Raw genomic sequence first — 18515 nt, 5'->3', positions numbered from 1 at the left:
ATCCCTCTTGTCTTTGGGCTTTCTATTAAAATTTTTTCTCTCTTGCATGTGAGAACATCTACCACATAGGGCTGCCTGGAGTTTTAACAGGTCTGTGTGTTTAACATGGAAGTTTGTTTTGCTTACTGCTTTGCTGCATTCAGTTTTGGAGAAGGATTAAGACAAGAATAGATGGTGTCTGAGAGAGTTGTTGGGGAAAAATTGGGTAAATGAGCAGAGTTTTGCAGTTCTTGAATGCTCCTTTCAGACTGCAGGTTTGGCACTTAACATGTATTTCATGTTTCAGTAGTTACAATTAAAAAAGACCCAACACCAAAACCACAGATCCGTTAAGTTTATGCTTTTTATGTTCACTTCCTCCTTCTTTTTTTTTTTTCCCTCCCTGTGAATATATGACAAGTTTCTTCTGCTGTGGTTACGCCAGATCCTTTATCTCCTGCATTTTCTCTTCAACTTCTCCTGTGACTGAGAAGTGCATCAAAGTGATTCAGGTTTGCCATGAGACACTTGAGAAAGGTCACATCCGCTGATGCGCGCTGTGCCAGCTGCTGAGCTGGAAAGGAAGTACTCAGTGTGGTAGCGTCGGGAACTTGGGGGTTTTTGCCTCTGCCTGATTTGGTTTCCCTCTATAAATGTCAGTTACGTTGCTACCTGGCCTCTGCACCGCTGGGATAGCGTGCAAGGAGTCACTGCTGCTGGCGACCAGGCTGTGTGGACAGCCCCGAGAGGTGACCAGGAGCCTCGTTCCGTTGGCTGAGGCAGTGGCTCTGGTGGGTGCGTGCCGCAGGGGCCTGGGCACTGCTGGAAGGAAGGACCCAGGGGTCTCCGCAAAGCCCTAATTGTTTCAGGGTGAGAATTAAACTTGCCGCAGGAGCCCACGTGTGGCACTCTGTGGATCACCTGTGCTTCTGCCCCGTTGCCCCCTGTGCCCCCAGCCTCACCCGGGGCAGGTGTGCAGGGCAGCGGTTCTCCCTGTGTGCCAAAAGAGGGCAGGCACACAAATACCCCAACGTCTGGAAACACCTCGGGCAGCCAGTCCTAGTCACTGCAAAATCTCCAGGCTGACCTGGAGGGCAGCAGAACGAAAAGGAATGCAACAGTTTTGACTTACAGTTTCAGGTTATTTGTCCTTAAGCTTTTTGGTTACCCCAGTCTTTGGACAGTACTGTGTGAGCTGTCACTGCTCGTGTGGTATCCTCCCGGGGAGCCGATGTCCCTGTGCCCCCTCTGGTGCCAGCCCCACCACGTCCTTGCTGCAGTGCTGACCTGACCCCCTGCGCTGACTGTTTCTCTGCACTTTTCGCAGCCCATTAAAACTGCTGTTCTACCACGGGTTCCCTGGTGTGGCAAGTCACTTCGCCTCGTGCAGGTAACATTTCTTACAGCTATCACGGCATAGTAAAGGGATCTTAAAGACCGACTGATAGTTGTTTCCCGAGAGCATAGACAAGTTCTGTCATATGACAGAATGAGAATCCTGTAGCTAGTAGTGGAGTTTTCTACAGTGGGATGAAAGCAACTTAAAAGATGGAGCTTACAAGGCAATTTATACATTGGTCTAACAATAGAATTAGTCATTCAGAAATTACGTAGATTTCATGTGAAGAACCTCTTCACTTGTAGAAGAACTTCACGGCTTCTGCGGTCACCCATTATGGGTAATCAGAAAAATCTCCATGTCAGGAAACCAGACACTCTCTGTAGTAACGATACTCTTGATGACGTGAAGTCCAAGGAGTGTCAATAAAGGCACTGGACTTGCAAGAACTAACTATGTGGTTGAGAAGTGGTTGCAATCTTTTGTTTTCTTTTTCTTTGTTCTTTCCAAAAGGTTAGTCATTCGGACAGTTCAGAAAACTGGCGGCTCCAGTGGCCCCAGGCAAAAAGGAAACTGTAAAATGAGGCACCTGGCGATGTGTGGGACGTTCAGCTCATGGCTGGATATCCTTATGGTGGGCAAAAGTAGGATTTGCAGCCAGTTCTGTAAATACTCTTAAGAACGTGTGCCCTGAGGAGAGAGGTAAGAGCTGCCACATTGGTGCGTTTCAGTTGGGTGGAGGAATCTACTGATTCTTCCTTCAGATCTCATCCCTGAGCACTCCTCCTCATGTTATATGTCCAGGTCATGGTAGCACAGGGGAGGAAGAAAGGATTAGGAGATCTGTAACATCTTATGTTCCATCACAGTGTGCACTTACGTCTCAGCCTTAATTTGCCCTGAGAGATGTACGGGTGTGGGCAGGCATGGCTGGAAGAGAGTCCTTCTGTGGAGGTCAGGGGAGGAAGCCAGCCATTGCCTTTGGGGTCTTTTGCCGTGTGTTTTTGTGCCTCCCTTCCTTCGCTGAAGGAAGGAGATGAAACTTGTCTTCCTCAGGTCTCCTGATACATTGAGGCCCCGCACTCTGAACTGAGGTTTGCTTCTTGGACACAGTCATAAAACATTAAGACCTCTTCATTCAAGAATGGGAACTAGAGCCTGGCACACAAGAGACCCTTTGGTTCAAACACCAGCACAAGCCTTTGCAGAGTCTCTCTTCAAAGGGACAGTAGCAGCAGCATTTGGATGCTCCTTTTTAGTGGCAACTAAACTCTGAACCCTGAGGTGTTGCTGAACATCTCGGCCACCATCTGCTTCTCTTTGCTTGTTCAAGACCCTGCTCTGCCTTCGTGTTTCATGCAAAGAAGGCACTTCATGGTATGTGTCCTCAGACAACCCCAAAGACCACATTGCTTCCAATGGCCTTTTAACTCTTGGGCTTATCATTTTGACCACAGGTCACATGAATCAAAAGGAGCTCTGCAGGCCATGGAACCTCTGCTTGTGTGTGAAAATAAAAGATGGTAAGGATTCCTGATTTCTGAAATGTCTTAATTAAATATTGTCTAGTTAATTCTGTAGCTGCTGCTGAATAAAACCACCATGCAGTCAGGTGGTGGTGAGGTGAGAACTGCTGCTTATAGATGAGTGAAACAGGCATTTGTTCTATCAATAGGTGCAGAGAGAGCTGGGAACCCTACTGGATCAGGCAGCAGCATGAAGCCTAGCAGTGCTGACATACATCACATACAGAACTGAGTGAGGAAGGGATTGACAGATGAAATGTCACTACCGTACATCAGAGACAGGCAAGCTTAGCTTTAGAAAACCCCCAAAGATTTTAAAGCCAGATAGTCAGGTTGTCTCTGAAAGGTCACTGCTGACTCTAGAGCTTTAGACTTGGCATGTACAGCTATTGTCTGTGATCTGACTGTAAATGTTCCATCATCTGGGTAGTATCTGTGCACGACTGTAATGCTTGAACAAGAATGAAAACATGTAGAGACCAATTCAGAAAAAAACAACATTCAAAAAAAGATAAAAGGAAAGAACCTATTAGTTCCTGTTCTGATAAACACCAGGTATCAGATAACACATATGCTAACTGCCTGCCTGCCTGCCACCTTTGCCAGGCTTGGTGATCCCTTGTGTACCTCCTGCCAGTTGTCTCAATATGACCTTTGGAGGTCCCTTCTCTATTGCTGTGTTCATGATGCTGAGCAAAAGTCTGATTAATGTTTGTATTTGGTATTTAGGCAGTGCTAGTTATTAATACCTGTCTTTGAGCTTGACGGGGAAAGGCCATTTCCTCCATCTGGAACATTTGCACTGTCCTTGTCTTTTCTGAGAGCCATGGTCTAGTCTATTGCTACTGCTGTACTTCTGAAGAATATGGAGGAGGTAAGGTCTGCAGAGCATGTTGCTGCAGCATTGAAGTGCTTTGCCTAATAACTTGTCTTTCAGTGTAAGACTGCAGAGTTCTGAAGAGGGTGAGAAAGTTTTGTATGCTGCTGAGTGCACCGTGTTTTCTGTCCAAGGGCAGCACCCTGACCAGCAGCTGTAAACCGTCCCTGCGCTGCCCACAGCATCGTGGTTATGCTGATTGGAATTGCTGGTGAAAGGAATCCTGACTTGGGTGACTGAACCCAAGAACCGTGGTGTCCAGGACTCTCTATGGCCAGATCATAGAATAGTTTGGTTTGGAAGGGACCTCAAAGATCATCCGGTTCCAACCCCCTGCTGTGGGCAGGGACACCTTCCCCCAGCCCGGGCTGCTCCCAGCCCCGTCCAGCCTGGCCTTGAGCCCTGCCAGGGATGGGGCACCCACAGCTGCTCTGGGCAGCCTGGGCCAGTGCCTCACCACCCTCAGAGTGAAGAATTTATTCCTAATATCTAATCTAAATCGGTTCTATTTCATCTTAAAACCATTACCCCTTGTTCTATCACTACACATCCTCGTAAAAAGTCCTGGTAAGCTGGGCAGCAGCTGAGCTGGCCATGAGTCTCTGTTTCCACTGTAGCGTGAGTGGTGCAGGCTCTGAGAAGTGTGAGGAGCCGTGCTGTGTGGGAAGAGGAGGGGATCTCCTGTACAGCAGAAGTACAAAGTAAGAGGCTTTTATTTTCCGAACCATAACAGCTGGCCTTCTAGGGGCATTAATTATGTGGGAAAAACTGACAGCAGAGAGGTGTCTTTTGCCCACTTGCAGCTAGTTTGGATGTCATCTTTTGATAGAATGGGTTCACCTAGCACATTTAAGACTACGAGCAGCTTTGTGGAGTATATTTTTAAAATCAGAAGGGTCTGTTGTGTACCAAACTAATCTGATTGCTTCCAGTCCATGACAGGAACACAAGCAGATCCCTGAACAGACCAAAGAGTAAGTGAAGAGTGTGTTGACTAACCTACTCTTTGAGATCCATAGATTTATCTTCAGGAAGAAAGCATAGAACACACTGAAGGAAGAGTGATGATGTCTGAGAAGTTTATTCAGGCTTCGTTGGCTGTGTATTAAACTAAGGAAGTAACAGGGCAAGTGTCAAATGCTGTAGGCATGGCGTTTTCTAGAGACAGGTCTTCTCACAGGTCTGACTCGCCCTTGCCTTGACCTGTTCGTCATCACAGGCAGCGTGGAAAAGAACCCCTTTAAAATTCCTTCTGCATCGGAATTCATCCGTTCAGTTGGGAATGAGGTCAGATTTTAAATACTGTCATCACTGTGCACACATAAAAGCAACCGCAAGCTACAGGGGTAGAAGTAAACCCTAGGGTATAGTGGAAGTAGAAGGGGAGGAGGGGGAAAGCAAGCTGTCTACACATAAAGCGGAGATGGGTGTTTCCATACGTGTTTGTATAAGGCAACACATTTTGGAATTGAAACCCAGCAGCAGGTGATGATTACAGGCAACATGTCTGTGCCTATGTACAGTTTTGCTGAGCAGCTGTCTTGTTGTCTAAATCCCAAGGGTGGAGTGGTCAGAGCAGCTGTATGTGTCTCTGAAGAGCCCATTGCAGCTATTTTCAGTTTTGGTCCCAGGGCTGATCTTGCAGCCTTTGGGGAAGCCAGTATTTGTTCTTTGGTTTTGTGGTATCCAGGAGTTACATTGGCTCTGGAAAATAATTCAAGAGTCCTCTGATCCAGAGTGAAGGAAGTTGAAAACAATTAACAGAATCAAAATATCTGATGGGTGGACTGACTATACATTGCAATCTGGTAGTTAAATCCTTGAAAGTTTCTACATTCGTTAGGGTATCTAAGTCAGAATGAAGTAGTCTGAGAGCACTGAATTTCACACACTAATTTGCATTGCATTAATTTTTAATTGTATATCAACTTGCAAACCCCCTTGAAAATAAACTTATGTGATGCTACACCTTGCTTTTAACCTGCTGCTCTCTTAATGGAGTCACAGTTGTGCGGTTGCTTAGCCCTGCTTTTTTAAGAAACTAATGACGTAAAATAAAATCTTTTCCCCGCCCCCTAAAGGAACAGGAAGAGTGCAGCCACAAAAAGCACAGCGCCTTCCACAGCATCAGGGGAAAGAGTACTTTTGCAGGGAAGTCCTGATACAAGCCCCCTAGTGTGCTTTGGGGGTTGTATAGCTCAAGACATGACTGAACAGACAAGTGAAGTCAGTCCCATCAAGATCCGAGCTTGCTTGCTGCTGGTGGTGTGCCTATGGCAATGGACACAGCAAACTCTGGCAACACCATGCCAGGATGGTGAACTGAGAATAATCAATAAATATGAAAAGAAATGCTGCCCCAAATGTAGCTCAAGTAAAGGTAAGGGAATGATGTGCCTGTTGTCTTTCTGATTGTCAACATTGTTCTATGTCAACCAGGGTAACTGAGCATGGGGAACAGGCAGTGTGTGTGTGTGCGTGTATGTAAATGTATCTTGAGTAACTCTATATGCAAAACAAAGCAGCAAGGGCTTCCTTCCTGCCCCCTAAATTCATGATGTGCCTTAGCTATAAACTTCAGAGTAGACTGGTGTTTCAGAATTGTTATGTGCTTACACTTGTTATCCTGTAGTGGGAAAGGGAAAGCAAAAGCTAAGTTTCTGTGGTCTTGCTTGCAAGGAAAGAAAGTGTTCGCTTAACACTGATTCTGAGCCCTTGCTCCATTCAAACATGGTTTCAAACTTGGTCTGTGCCATTCAGGCCTCAGAGGAAATACGGGGCTTGATGCTCTCTGTAAGGCTGTCCTCCGCAATTTGTGGTCCTGAAGCGTGGGAAGCAATCTCACTTCAATCCCTCCATTCTGCTGACCTGTGCTTGGCCCACAAGTAGATGCACAGGCAAGGTCTCAGGTGATCATTAGTTTCAACAGCCTGGTCTAACCTGTGACCTTGCCTGGTCTTGGGATGGTGGGGAGATGGTAATGGATTCTCACTTGCCTGTAATTTTAAGTCAAATTAAGGCACGAGAGGTAGAACAGGCTAGCTGCAGGACTTACTGGGTAACATTTCTGTGCTTCTTGGGCTGAAGGACAGAACAGGTGATTCTGAGGGCCTCTTCCATGGTCCCAGGAGCAATCATACTATTCTTCCTAATTTAGTATTGTCTGTGACAGTAGCCAGAGCTGAACAGCAAGGAATATGCAACTGTTTGTGTGACCTACAGCAAGGAACACACCTTCCTTCCGTGCTTGTCCCAAAACAGAGTTGCTGGAAGACTTGTCTGGCTGGTGTGGTTGTGGTGGTGTCCCACAGGCTAGCAACAGCTTTAGCTGGGAAGTTACATCTTTCATGGGTGCCTAGATCGGAGTCAGCCTCCCATCTAATCGTAGCTTGAATATATCTGCCTCAACTGACAGCAAGGACACTGAGCTTCCTGTGGAAGGAGTGAGCAGGCACACGGGATTTGTGGGAATGAGCAATGGGTGAAGAGCTGTAGAGTCTTCAGTAGTGTGGAGATCCCAAGGTATTTCCCTTCCCACTGAGATAAAGTCATTCGGCGTGAGGTAGGTGAGTCATTGCTTAGTGGGATCAACTCCAGAATCACCCGCTGGTCATACACCGAAGGAAGCATCCCCAGGCTGCCAGTCTTCATTAAGCTTTGAAGGCCAGTAAGAGGAGGCCAGTGGGCAGAGGAAGATGTGGGCAGTGCCCTGGTGGCCCTGTATGTTCCATGACCAACCTCAGGAGATAATCTTTGCTTGATCTTTGCTGCTCACTGTGGGTTTTTAAGCATGCTATCAAACTAGCCAGCATTTCCCTCTGTATTTTTTTTTCCTTTAAGGTTATACGGCTTCCTGGTTGAACAGCACTTTTCCTCTAACTGGTCTCCAACTGCCCGAAGGACTGCTTGATACTGTTTACTGATGGGATCAGTATATATGATCAATCCTTTGCTTTCATGAACCCAGGAGCCTGTCAGAATTAGAGGTGATATTTTTTGAGTGCAAGCAAAGTTCACAGCAGATTTCCTCTAGAAATAGAAGGACAGAGGGCAGGAAGCGTTGCTGGTTTTATGGCTTGGATTTAGACCCACTTCTGCCAGCAGTGTAGGAAGCAGCTGCTGTTGTTAGGAAAGGCATGGAAAAGGAGCTCTGGCTTCACTGGCCAAGGGTCTTTTGGGCATCCCTCGTCTAACTTGGCTGAGCCTAACTGAGAAGGGTGCTGGCAGTGTCTTGAGGGCTGACTGGGCGGCCTGTTAATGTGTAGTGGTTCCCTGGGACACTGGCAGTGCCCTCCTCACCCCACAGTGTCTACATCTGCACAATGTAGTCAAGCAAACCTGCTGCCTTGCTTCTGTCTGGCAGGACCTGCGCTGGTATTCCAGATAAGAGAGAGGGGTTACAGTGGTAAGTCATGCAGTGCTCAGATAACCATGGTGTAAAAATCTGAATGGTGCTGAATTTGAGTACTCTAAACTTTATCCAGTGTGCATGGGAGTGATATCTTGCTGGTGTCCATTTTTTCCACCACAGTACAGTAAGGAACCTGTAATTTCACCTGTATCAGCCAGTAAGACTAATGGTTAAGTTGTTTTCTGTCCTCCATGACAAAGGCAAGTCTAACTTCTTCCTTTTTGGCAGGAGACAACAGCATATGCCAAAATATTGAGGACCATGACTGCAGATGTCGTCAGGGATACAGCTGTATCGATAACACATGTCTCTACTGCAAAAAGCTTCCTGAATGTGCAGAGGGCGAGGAGCTGGTTAAGCTCGGTAACTAAAGAAATGCCAGTGGCGCTAAACAGGGCTCAGTATAAGTGGCTGGCTGAGCAGCAATTTCCATCACTTGCTACAACCTACTTTTGGGAAGGCTCATGATGCAGAGAGAAATGGCTTTTATACTGTCACCTCTGTGACTAAAACTCTTCCCTTCCTAAATTCCGAGACTTTCACTTTTATGCTTAGACTTTCGGTATTACTTTCCTTCCAAGCTGCTAGAACTGTCAGTGGAAGACTTTTATTCTGTGTTGCCTCTTAACTTCAAACCCTCTGCTGTCAGATCAGACTGTTCCGTACCTCTTCTGTAAGGGGTTTCCCCCATACATTTCCCAAAACGCGAAGGTGGCAAGAACTGCTCATGTATTTCTCCAGGGGGGTGATTCATAATGCAGAAAGAGTGTAGAGGGAATGCATCGTGCTCTAATCTGTTGTATCCACATCTTTCGGTAAAGGCACTGACTGATAATATCATGTTCTCTTTTCTTGTAGGCATTTTAGACTTCACATTCAAATGTAAACCATGTGAGATAGGAACCTATTCCAATGTTAAGAATGGCTGGTGCCGTAACTGGACTGAGTATGTATTTATTGATACTTTTCTTCTTTGGAAATATGTGTGATAAAATTCTCAAATGATTAGTACTTAAATTAGAAAATAAAATTGATTCAAAGACAAGATCACCAATGAGATTAAATGATGAGGTTTTTTAAATTCAGCACTAGATGATATTTCTTCCTCCTCTGGCTTTATAAAATAGTAAAAGCGGCACTTAAGACGAACTGCTGTGTGTTCAACTTCCTTCCAAGTTCTGCTCAAACTGATGCAAAATAATTCCAAATATGAACATCACTTGAAACAAACTAAAAAAATTGTGCACATAAACAATTGTGATGTGTGTTATCTTGTTCGGGAACAGCCATAACTTTACCTGCACTGCTATAAAAAGGGAAAGAAAAGGAATCAAGTTGTGGGAGGAGTGGAGGAAAGGAAGAAAGGGAGCCAAGAGAGGCTGGAGACGAATGAGGGGAAAGGCAGGGACATTCTAAATGTGACTTTTATTCTTCTTTTAGTTGTGAAAGTTCTGGATTTCTAACAATCAAGCAAGGCAACAGTACACATAATGCAATATGTGGTTTCCCTGCTAAAGATCTGGAGCAAGGTACCTTCTCACAATGATTTGTTTCTTTTCTCTACGCTTCTTCACTTGGTGACTTGCTGCATAGTTATCACCCAGAGCTTGCTATCATGAAAATTTGCTTTGAAAATTACTGTTGTGTTTCTTGCAATATTAATATATGTAGAATTGTTGACTGGGGCAAAGATTCCACCATTAAAGCACTGTCAGTAATGAAGAAAATGAATAGAGCATGCTTATTTGGCAAATTACGAGTTTTCCATTGAACTGCTCTTGCTGTTTTGCTAGATTTTCTTAGGAAGGCAATAACTTAGTTAGTCATCCAGTTCCCTTGCAAGTATTGGTTGAGTCAACACCCATAACTGAAATCTCACATCCTATCATAGATCAAATTATATAGGAATACATAGGTACAGGCTTTGCAGGTACTGAGTAGCTTGAAAACAGCAAGCTGCACTGCTCCTGCTTTCCCCCCCACCCTTGTCCCTGCGATGAGTTGGTGCCTTTCAGGTCTGGGCCCTTCATTCAGAGAAATTACTAGTTCTGCTGAGACAAATTGCTGAAAGGTGCTACTTTCAACTTTCATGAGGCAGACACAAGTGTGAAAACTTGGCATGCTGTAGTGCTAATCAGGGAAACATCGAAGCCAAATGCCCTGAAAAAAAGCAAAAGCCAAAACAGAGCAGATAGAACAAGTGACAGCTGCAAGAGAGACAGGCGCTGAACAACGAAGGGATCAGGCATGTGGGTTTTTAGCATGAATGTTTCTTACCGCAGACAGTGACCTACTGCACCCTTGACTTGGAGCTTCTCCGTTTTATTGTTAATACCTGCAGTGTTTGTTTTTTTCCTTGTAAAATTGTTTTCCACAGAAAGAGGAAATGAATTTCTAAATTTCCTTGGAAGAACTGCCTTCCCTTTAACAATAGGCTAGGCACATGATTTCTTAATCTTTATTAAATATATTTAATTGCAGCTCCTGTTACAACTGACTCTCTCTATACCACCATCCTGGCTATCCTTACTGCAGTGGCTGTATTTGTTCTCATCTTGCTGACCTTCTTCTTGCATTTCTGCATATGGTCACTGAAGAAAGAAAAATACCACATGGCTGACGGTAAGTGCACCTTTGTGGACTTCTGTGCAGCTTTTCAGTGGTGAGCAGTGTGTCCATTGATTCAGAGTCAGAATGGAATAAATTAAGTTGAATAAATTGAGTCAGTATGGATTTACTCTGTGATTTTGGGCACGTGAGTTAGTTTCTTTGTCCTTTCCTCAGAGAGAGGCTGTGTTGGTAAAGGTAACGGGCAGCTGACATGTGTGAAGACCTTTTGTATGTGCAGTGCTTTTGCTTATTCTCACTGCAGATCTGGAACATAACTTCCCTAGGCTGCCGGGGGCTCCAGAACTGTCACACCTTGGAGAAGAGACTTACAGCTGCCAGTTTCCAGAAGAAGAACACGGAGACAAAACACCAGAAGAAAAGCCTTGCTACTCCCACCCTCAGAGCCAACAATGAAAACAGATAAATTGCAATGTGCCGTCAGAGCTGGGGAGCTGAGCTCAGCTTTTCAAAAAAAACCAGAAGGGAGGGGCTGGATGCATAAAGCATCGTTATAGACGTAGCAACAAGGGATGGGTTTGGGGGGAGTTTCGCTTTGTTTCTTCTCAACAAACTTAACATTTAGAAAAAGAAAATGTACCAAGTCCGGCTGACATTTGGTTCAGCTGTCTGGCACTATTGCAAGTTTCCTGACCTTTTTTTCCTCTCTCTCTTTTTTTTTTTGTTTCCCTCATTGATGCTCTTTTCAACTGTGTTTGGGACCAGGGACCCTTCCTGTCATTATTCCCCTCTGCATCTGCTGCACGTCTCTGTGGTGAAGGATGGCATCCCACTGTCATCCTTTTGGTGCATGGGAAAGGCGGAGGTACCGGTAGGGCTCTCACAGCTTCCACAAGCTATCGTGTTCCCAGGATGTGTCCTCACGCTCATTAAGGGGATGAGGCATTGTGCCTAGCCACCCTACCTGCTGCTGAGCAGACAGGACTTCTCAGTCCTGCCAAATTGCCCTCTTTGTTGCGCAGCAAAGGGCCAGGGCTCTCCATCATTCATACCCTCCTCTCCAGTCCCAACAGAAGGTGTTGGTTAGGCCGGTCTCAGTGCACAGAGGTGCCGGTGTGGGTGCCACCGGCCCATCATTTGTGCTTGCAGACATGTTTCTGTGCACGTTCTGTGACCCTCTCATCCCCTCCAGGGAAACCAGGGGAAGAAGGGAGTAACATCTCTCTCCTTCTCTTCTGTAACTCAGCAATCCTTGGTACCTGGAGTACTAGAATACAAAAGGGAGACTTCTGAAAGGCTCAGATGTGGATCATGCTGCCAAGAGAAAATCCTTGGGTTTTGTGCTTTCTTCTCACCTGGTTTATATGGCAGAAAAAGATAGTAGAAAGCAGAGAAAAGCCCTGCATTTGTTCTTGATGCTTTTTTCTCCACCTCAGAAGAAGGAGAGCATCTGCTGGTATATACCAGCATAGCTCCAGTGACTTGATCATCAGCTAAAAGATGTTGCCTTTACTGGAAATTGTACCATGGAGGATTTTTTTTAAATGTTAGATTAGTGCTCCTCCAGTTTCATAGAGCTCTAACATGGCTAGAATTAATTATTTTGACTGAGTTTAAAGGGACAGGGGTTTAGCTGGAGCTGGTTGCTTGCTGTGAATTGACAGTGATTTCAAACATGAACCTAGCTTGTGGCTTCAACTAGTTAAAACCTGAATGTCTTTTTAATGTAATTATTTTTGTGTTATGTGACTGCAATAATAGATTCAAGGCTCTGGATGCCTTCTGATGAAGGCTGCTTGGAGTAGGCTTTTTTATGACTGAATCAGCTCCAGGCAAAAATGAGTTTTGACTCAGTCTTCACATGAAAGGTTATAAATATCTCACAGTACAGCAACTTCCTCATGATTTCTTACAGATAATGTAAACAGTACAGGACTTCCAAATTAAACCCTAACAGAATAATGACATTTCTGTTAATCACCTTACTAAATACTCAAAGGGGATTGATTATTCCAAGTCTGAATGACATGCTGTTTTCAGTAGGGCTCTGTGAAATTACAGTAGCTGTGGAGCAGAAGTTATTGCCTCCACAGATATGTGAACGGAGAACCCTGGGCCGTGGAACAGGTTATTGCCTGGGTAAGCTACTCACATAGCCTCTGTGTGCCAGAGCTTGGCAAGACTGGACAACGATCTGCCTGCTCAGCTGGCCCGGAGGTGGCTTCATGACCTCTCTGGGCAATCCAGTCCAGTGACTGACTTCAGGTCAGAGAAGGAGAGAGATTTTGTTAGTTAACATTTATATTATCCATTATGATTATGAGAAAAAAACTTGGATTTTTCAGCATCTTTTAAAGCATTCATAAGCTATCATATCTCCTTGGTCTCTCTAGGCTCTTACCCAGCTTCACAGGTTGTGGTTTCTAGACCTCTTTCTCTCTCTCTAAGCTCTTTCCAGTTGGTCTTTCTTGAAGCCTTCTTGGGAGGAGGTCTTGGCAAGCTTGAACAGAGCTGAAGGATTAATGTTATGATTCATGGACATGGTTTTCTTGCTGAACATTTCTTCAGTGATTATGTCAAGAGGAGTTATCCTGTCTCTTCTGCCTTTCTTTGTGTGTGTGTGTGCGCACGCGTGCACATTATAGAATCTTGTAACTGCGTGAAATAATTGTAAGGGGAAATGAAATGCAAAGGGTTATCCTTGTTCACTGTAGTGTATTCCTCCATAGTGCTACTTTTAATCTTCTACCTTCTCTGTTGCTGTGTTTACTGCAACTGATAGCCCTTTTCTTTAGCTTTCCCTTCATGCAGAAGGGGAGCAGTGATACTTCTCAACCCTAAAAAGATGTGAGACATAATTAGTACTTCCAATGTATTTTTGCCTTCTTTGATCCTCTTACTGTTAATTCTTGCGTTACTGATAATTTTCCCCACAGATATCGCTGTGTGAAATTCACTTTAAAAGAGAGTGTTTTCCTCCATTGCTTTGGGAAATGTGCAAATTCTTAATTGAGATGAACTGGAGATTCAGCCAAAGAAAGATAAAAGCATTGGATTGGATTAAATGTGAAAACTTTTAAAAAGTCTAAGACTGCCTCTGCCTTGTAAGCAGTTTCTCTGCAGGGTTTAATATAGTCATAAGTCTAAACGCTGGCTAATAAAGCCACTTCTTACTGCTCCTTCTATGTTGGCCGTGTTTATTCTGGGCTCTGTATTGACCCTTCTTGATTTTTTTTAATGTATTCAACAAGATTTCTGATTGTGACCTTTTAAAATAAACTTGAAAATTGAACAAAGTGCCTATGTGATGTAATTAAGCCAACTGGAAACGTAAGGTTTTATTCTTTAAGTCATCCTAGCCCAGTGTCCTGGAGTGCACTTTGTTTTCCTTTCCCAGTTCACTCCCCCTCTCTTATGGGACTCTGGCTATTTCAGCAACACACCCCCAACCAAATTCTTCTGTCACCAAATTTTAGGTTGGTGCACTTGTGCTTTTTTCCGTTTCTAAGCAAGGGGCAAAACGATTCCTGGCTACTGGCTAAACCAGCTGCTCAGCCACCCGCTCCCAACGCAGCTGGATGCTGGGACTGACCGTTTTTTCCATTCCTGACAGAGAAGCAGCAACATTTTGGGCAAAAAAAATTCAGCAGAGCTTACTATTTGGGGAATGAAAGGTTTGAGCGTCTAGTGGAAGTCTGTGCCTCCGGCAACATGCATCAGATCTTGGTGAGGTGTAGAAGACTTTCTGGGCTGTGGGTGTCGAATGGCCGCCGCCACTGCCAGTTAATACTGAAACACGATGAACGGAGCCGTGTTATTCACTGGAAATTTGCACAGCAGCCTTTTGGGTTTCTATGTGCCAACCTTCAAGACCAGTTCCACCTCCTGCTTACCTAACCACCTGACTTGACGGCTGCTTGTTGATGGGAAAAGCCACCAATTTCCTGACTTCTTAAAGCTCCAATTCAGAGGGAAAAACCCAAACTGTGAATCATTTAAGCCCTGGAGAATTTCTATAAAAAAGCTGTTCTTTGCATCAAAGGAAATGAAAGCTATGGGCTGAGAACAGTGAGCTTGTAAGTAAACACTGGATTTAAGTTTCCATTCAGAAAGAACAACAGATTTATTTAATCAGTGTGCAATTACTGCAGTATTTGAATCGGGTCATGGCTGAATTTTCAGCTCAAATCCCAGACTTTATGGCGTTTTTCAAGGTCTGATTTGAATTTCGGTTTGATCTCTGTATATGGACTGTAGGTTAAAAAAGGCTTCTCCCGCAGATCATTTACATCCCATTCGATGTCTGTAACAATTTTATTTTTTGCATGAGTCTTATTTCAAAAGAGAAAATAAAACATCCCTAAAAAATATCCCAAGGTTTCTAGAGGCTGAGTGATCAAACACATTTAGAAATACAATGCTTCATTAATGTTATTGCCATGAGTAGTTAAATGTAGTAGTAGTTAAACGATACATGGTGATATCTAAAAAACAAAGAAAAGATTCCTTGACTGTCCTAACAAAAAGGCATCTATGCAGGTTCCGAAATTACAACATCAAATTACGGCTTGACTGAGGACATAGTAAGTCTTACATGATATGTACTTGAAGCTTAAAAGGTATATTTCACAATTATGGAAAAAAATGCCATTTTTTGTGGGACAGTTGGTAACACTTAGTCCTTGTTTTATTAGGAGTTGTCCAGCACATATCTTAAACTTGTCTGTGGGTTCTATGAACTGGGGAACCTCATTGTAAAAAAAGTTCTTGACCTGCGTACCGGTGAGGGGTAAGTTTTAGGAGGCTACTAACACAACGTGTTTTAAAAAGCTGAGGTGGCTGAGCTGTGCCCGAGGCTCCCTTCCCTGCACCCGAAAGGGAGAGTGACTGGCTAGTGAGGGTTGAACCTGGCCTTCAGGGGAGAACCTCGGCTCACCGTGGGTCCTGCCACCCTCCAGTGAGCCCTGCCACTCCAGGGACCGAGCTCTGAAGTCAAAACCAAATTTAGCAGCTTTTCTCTGAGCAACGTCTATTATTTCCCTGATACCATTTAGCATGTTGTGCTTCTAATCTGGAGCAGTATTCCTAAATTTTTACTTTTAAAATGAAAAGGTAAGGTGGCAAAATTTTAGGGCAGGGAAAAGGCACCTAGCAGAGGAAAGGAGTTATGTTTCTGTCCTTGTTTTCATGCACCTTCTCCGAGAGTTTAATAGAAAAAATTCTTCGGGATCTACACTTGTTCTGGATTTTCTCTGGTTGTAAATGTTTAAGAAATGTCATGCTCTTAAAACAAAGTTTTAAGCTTTGTTTAAAATAATATTTGTTATTTAGAAGTGGCTTGCTGTTCATAATCAGATAAAGACCTTCCCACACAGTTTTAGGGAATGCAGGGCAGTGGTCAGGAGAGCAAGGCGATACCCTTTCCTACAGCCATTCACCCACACACGTGAACAGTGATCACCGGTATGTGGGGGCCCCATGAGCTCTGGGGATTTCTTCATTTTTTAGCTGCAAAAGAGTAACAGGGTAAGAGAAATGCCAGAGGTATAGAAACGGCTTTTCCCCTGCTAGAGGTCTTGCTCAAACAGAAGGCAACTAAGGATATGAGTGGGCAGTGTTTTGTTCTGCTACCATGTCTGCTCATGTTCCCCGAAAATTACTTGTGTTCTAAAACTGAAGAAGGTAAACCAATATTTTCATGGGACTTCCTGTCCTTAATTTTATTTTTTTTTTGCCTCCTTTCCCAAGGAATGGGAAGTTAAGCAACTGTGTGATTACACAACTTTTTCCAAATAACTTTTCAACTTACTGCCTAGTTTCAGCCCAACCTGGCAGAGCTGTTCAGTTCTTAAAAGCATCAGAAAGGTGGCTCATAATTTGTGGTGCTTGTAGGCATATCTTTGTTAGTTTTCTTTTTTTTCTTCTAATATTGTTGAATTATTTTTTTTCCCAGTATAATCAGTTGCCTGTTCTCTTGATTGACATGTGGCCAGTGCAAGCTGCATAAAGGAAAACTTGGTACAGAACATAGGGCCACACAAAGCTCGCTCAGGTGACTTTGCAGTTGCACCATGGATGCTACCTGGGTGATTAAGCTACAGGTAACTAAGAACTTCTGTTTGAAATTCAGTGCTTGGTTGGTTTGGTTTGTGGCAATGCTTCCTTTTCAGTGCTACATATGTAGGGCGGTGGAAAAAATTCCTAAGGTGTTCACAATCCAAATAAGTATTTTGAAATCATCAAAATGAATAGATTTGATTCAGCCTGGAGGTTTTTGGGTTGTTCTTCCTGGAGGGTAGAAGACAGAAATTTGAGTATTTGGGAAATTATTTTTGGTTTATGAAAACTTCCAGGATTAATATTTCTTTTTGATTTGCACAAGGAAGAAAAGCTATAGAAAAGGGACTATTCACCATCAAGAACTGCAGCGTGTCTGCCATTTCAAAGGAAGACAATGGCTCTTCGAACTGATACTTACCTGAATGCTGTTTTGTACACATAGTTTAGGTTCAGGCAAGAGTTTTATTTGTAGCATTCACACAGTATTTTAAAATGTTTCTTTTTCTGATAAGAATGAAGTAATAAATATGGTTAAGAAAATCGAGAAAGATTTCTGCTTGAAGCATATGTGCACAGTTGAGGTCAGAATCACGAGATCCTGCGTTGGTTGCAATGGCCCGTTCAAAACCACAGCCCGTGGAGCACAGCTTGTGCGCAGATCCTTGTTCACCTCTCGGTCTGAAAGAAGCTTGGCTTCCAATTTCCAGTCCAGTCTTACTCGTTCTTGCATCTTTGTTACTTTTTATTGGGAATGGATTCAAAATATCTTCTTCTTGTCACTGGATGCTACTGTCACCTAGTGATGCTGCCGGGGTCTCTCCGGGATGGTTGGTGGTAGCTGGAGAGCCAGAGGATCAAGGATTTTCTCTGGCTGGAACATATTTTCAGCACATGAATATCCTAGCTCTGCCAAGAATTTCCACACTGGATAAACAAACATAGCCATGCTGGACTATAGAATAGCCATATCATCCATGAGTGCGCTGAGCCCAACATCTCCCCTGCTTTCAGCACAGCCACTGCTGATTCACCTTTCTCTCCCCTGAGCCCAGGCAGGGTTATCCACTGTGAGACTGCAAACTAGAACCTAGATAAGGTGGCATTTTGAAGGACCTGCTTGGTAGTAACTCCTGTTTACATGGCTGTAACTTCCAGGGAACCAGGTCATAAGGTAGTAGTGAGATCCAACTGTTTTGGGATGCAGTGTGACATGATGTGCCTGTCTAGCTTCATCAAGCAGAGTCCCATGCCCTGCTTCCTCCCCTCAGCAGTTCTACTTATTTCAGTATGTCATTTACACCGAAATCAGTGCGGGCTGAGCGCTTAGGTATCGGTCTTTCACTCCTAGAGTAGGTAGGTGTTTTGCCAAAGAGGACCCAAATTCAACCCCTTCTGACAGAGCATTTTTCTTTTTTTGAATACCCACTGATACTTCACTGGCCAAATGGATGAATCTCATCAGGAGAAAGATGGGCCTGAAGACAACTCCCTGCTCGGGTGAGTCTTTTGTGGAAAAGGAGGAGAAAAGTTGGGAGGATGGTATGTCTTAGATGAATCTATGGCTGGGAAAATCCTGAATATCCCAGGCTTGAAAAGAGATTTTGCTGCAGTGAAGTTCTCTGATAAATAACTTTTGTAGGTAGAAAAAACATTTTTCATAATCTTCTGCTGTGGAACAGGTGATAAAGGTTGGTTCTGTCAAGCTTCCTGCAAGACATAGCAGGGAACAGTTCAGGTATGGAAGTGTGCAGAGCC

General features: G+C 44.1%; 1 protein-coding gene across 1 annotated transcript; it reads left to right on the top strand.

Annotated features, from left to right (window-relative positions):
- The first annotated feature begins 1908 nt into the window (after positions 1-1908).
- TNFRSF18 (TNF receptor superfamily member 18) lies at positions 1909-12142 on the top strand. The gene is made up of 7 exons (XM_080380092.1): positions 1909-2020; positions 2776-2841; positions 8361-8495; positions 8991-9078; positions 9573-9661; positions 10614-10754; positions 11005-12142. The coding sequence occupies exons 2-7, from the start codon at positions 2781-2783 to the stop codon at positions 11154-11156; spliced, it is 666 nt and encodes a 221-aa protein (XP_080236218.1). The 5' UTR covers positions 1909-2020; positions 2776-2780; the 3' UTR covers positions 11157-12142.
- The last annotated feature ends 6373 nt before the right edge of the window (positions 12143-18515 follow it).

This window comes from Falco punctatus, assembly GCF_963210335.1.
Source record: "Falco punctatus genome assembly, chromosome: 3".
NCBI lineage: Eukaryota > Metazoa > Chordata > Aves > Falconiformes > Falconidae > Falco > Falco punctatus.
Note: the sequence above shows the minus strand (reverse complement) of the source record. Positions and strands in the feature narration are given on the sequence as shown.

Excerpts from the sequence above, each read along its gene's own strand:
- TNFRSF18 (XM_080380092.1), top strand. The coding sequence starts at position 2,781 with ATGAATCAAAAGGAGCTCTGCAGGCCATGGAACCTCTGCTTGTGTGTG. Across the intron at positions 2,842-8,360 it reads GTGTGTGAAAATAAAAGATG|GAGACAACAGCATATGCCAA; the intron begins GTAAGGATTCCT and ends CCTTTTTGGCAG. Across the intron at positions 10,755-11,004 it reads AAAATACCACATGGCTGACG|ATCTGGAACATAACTTCCCT; the intron begins GTAAGTGCACCT and ends TTCTCACTGCAG.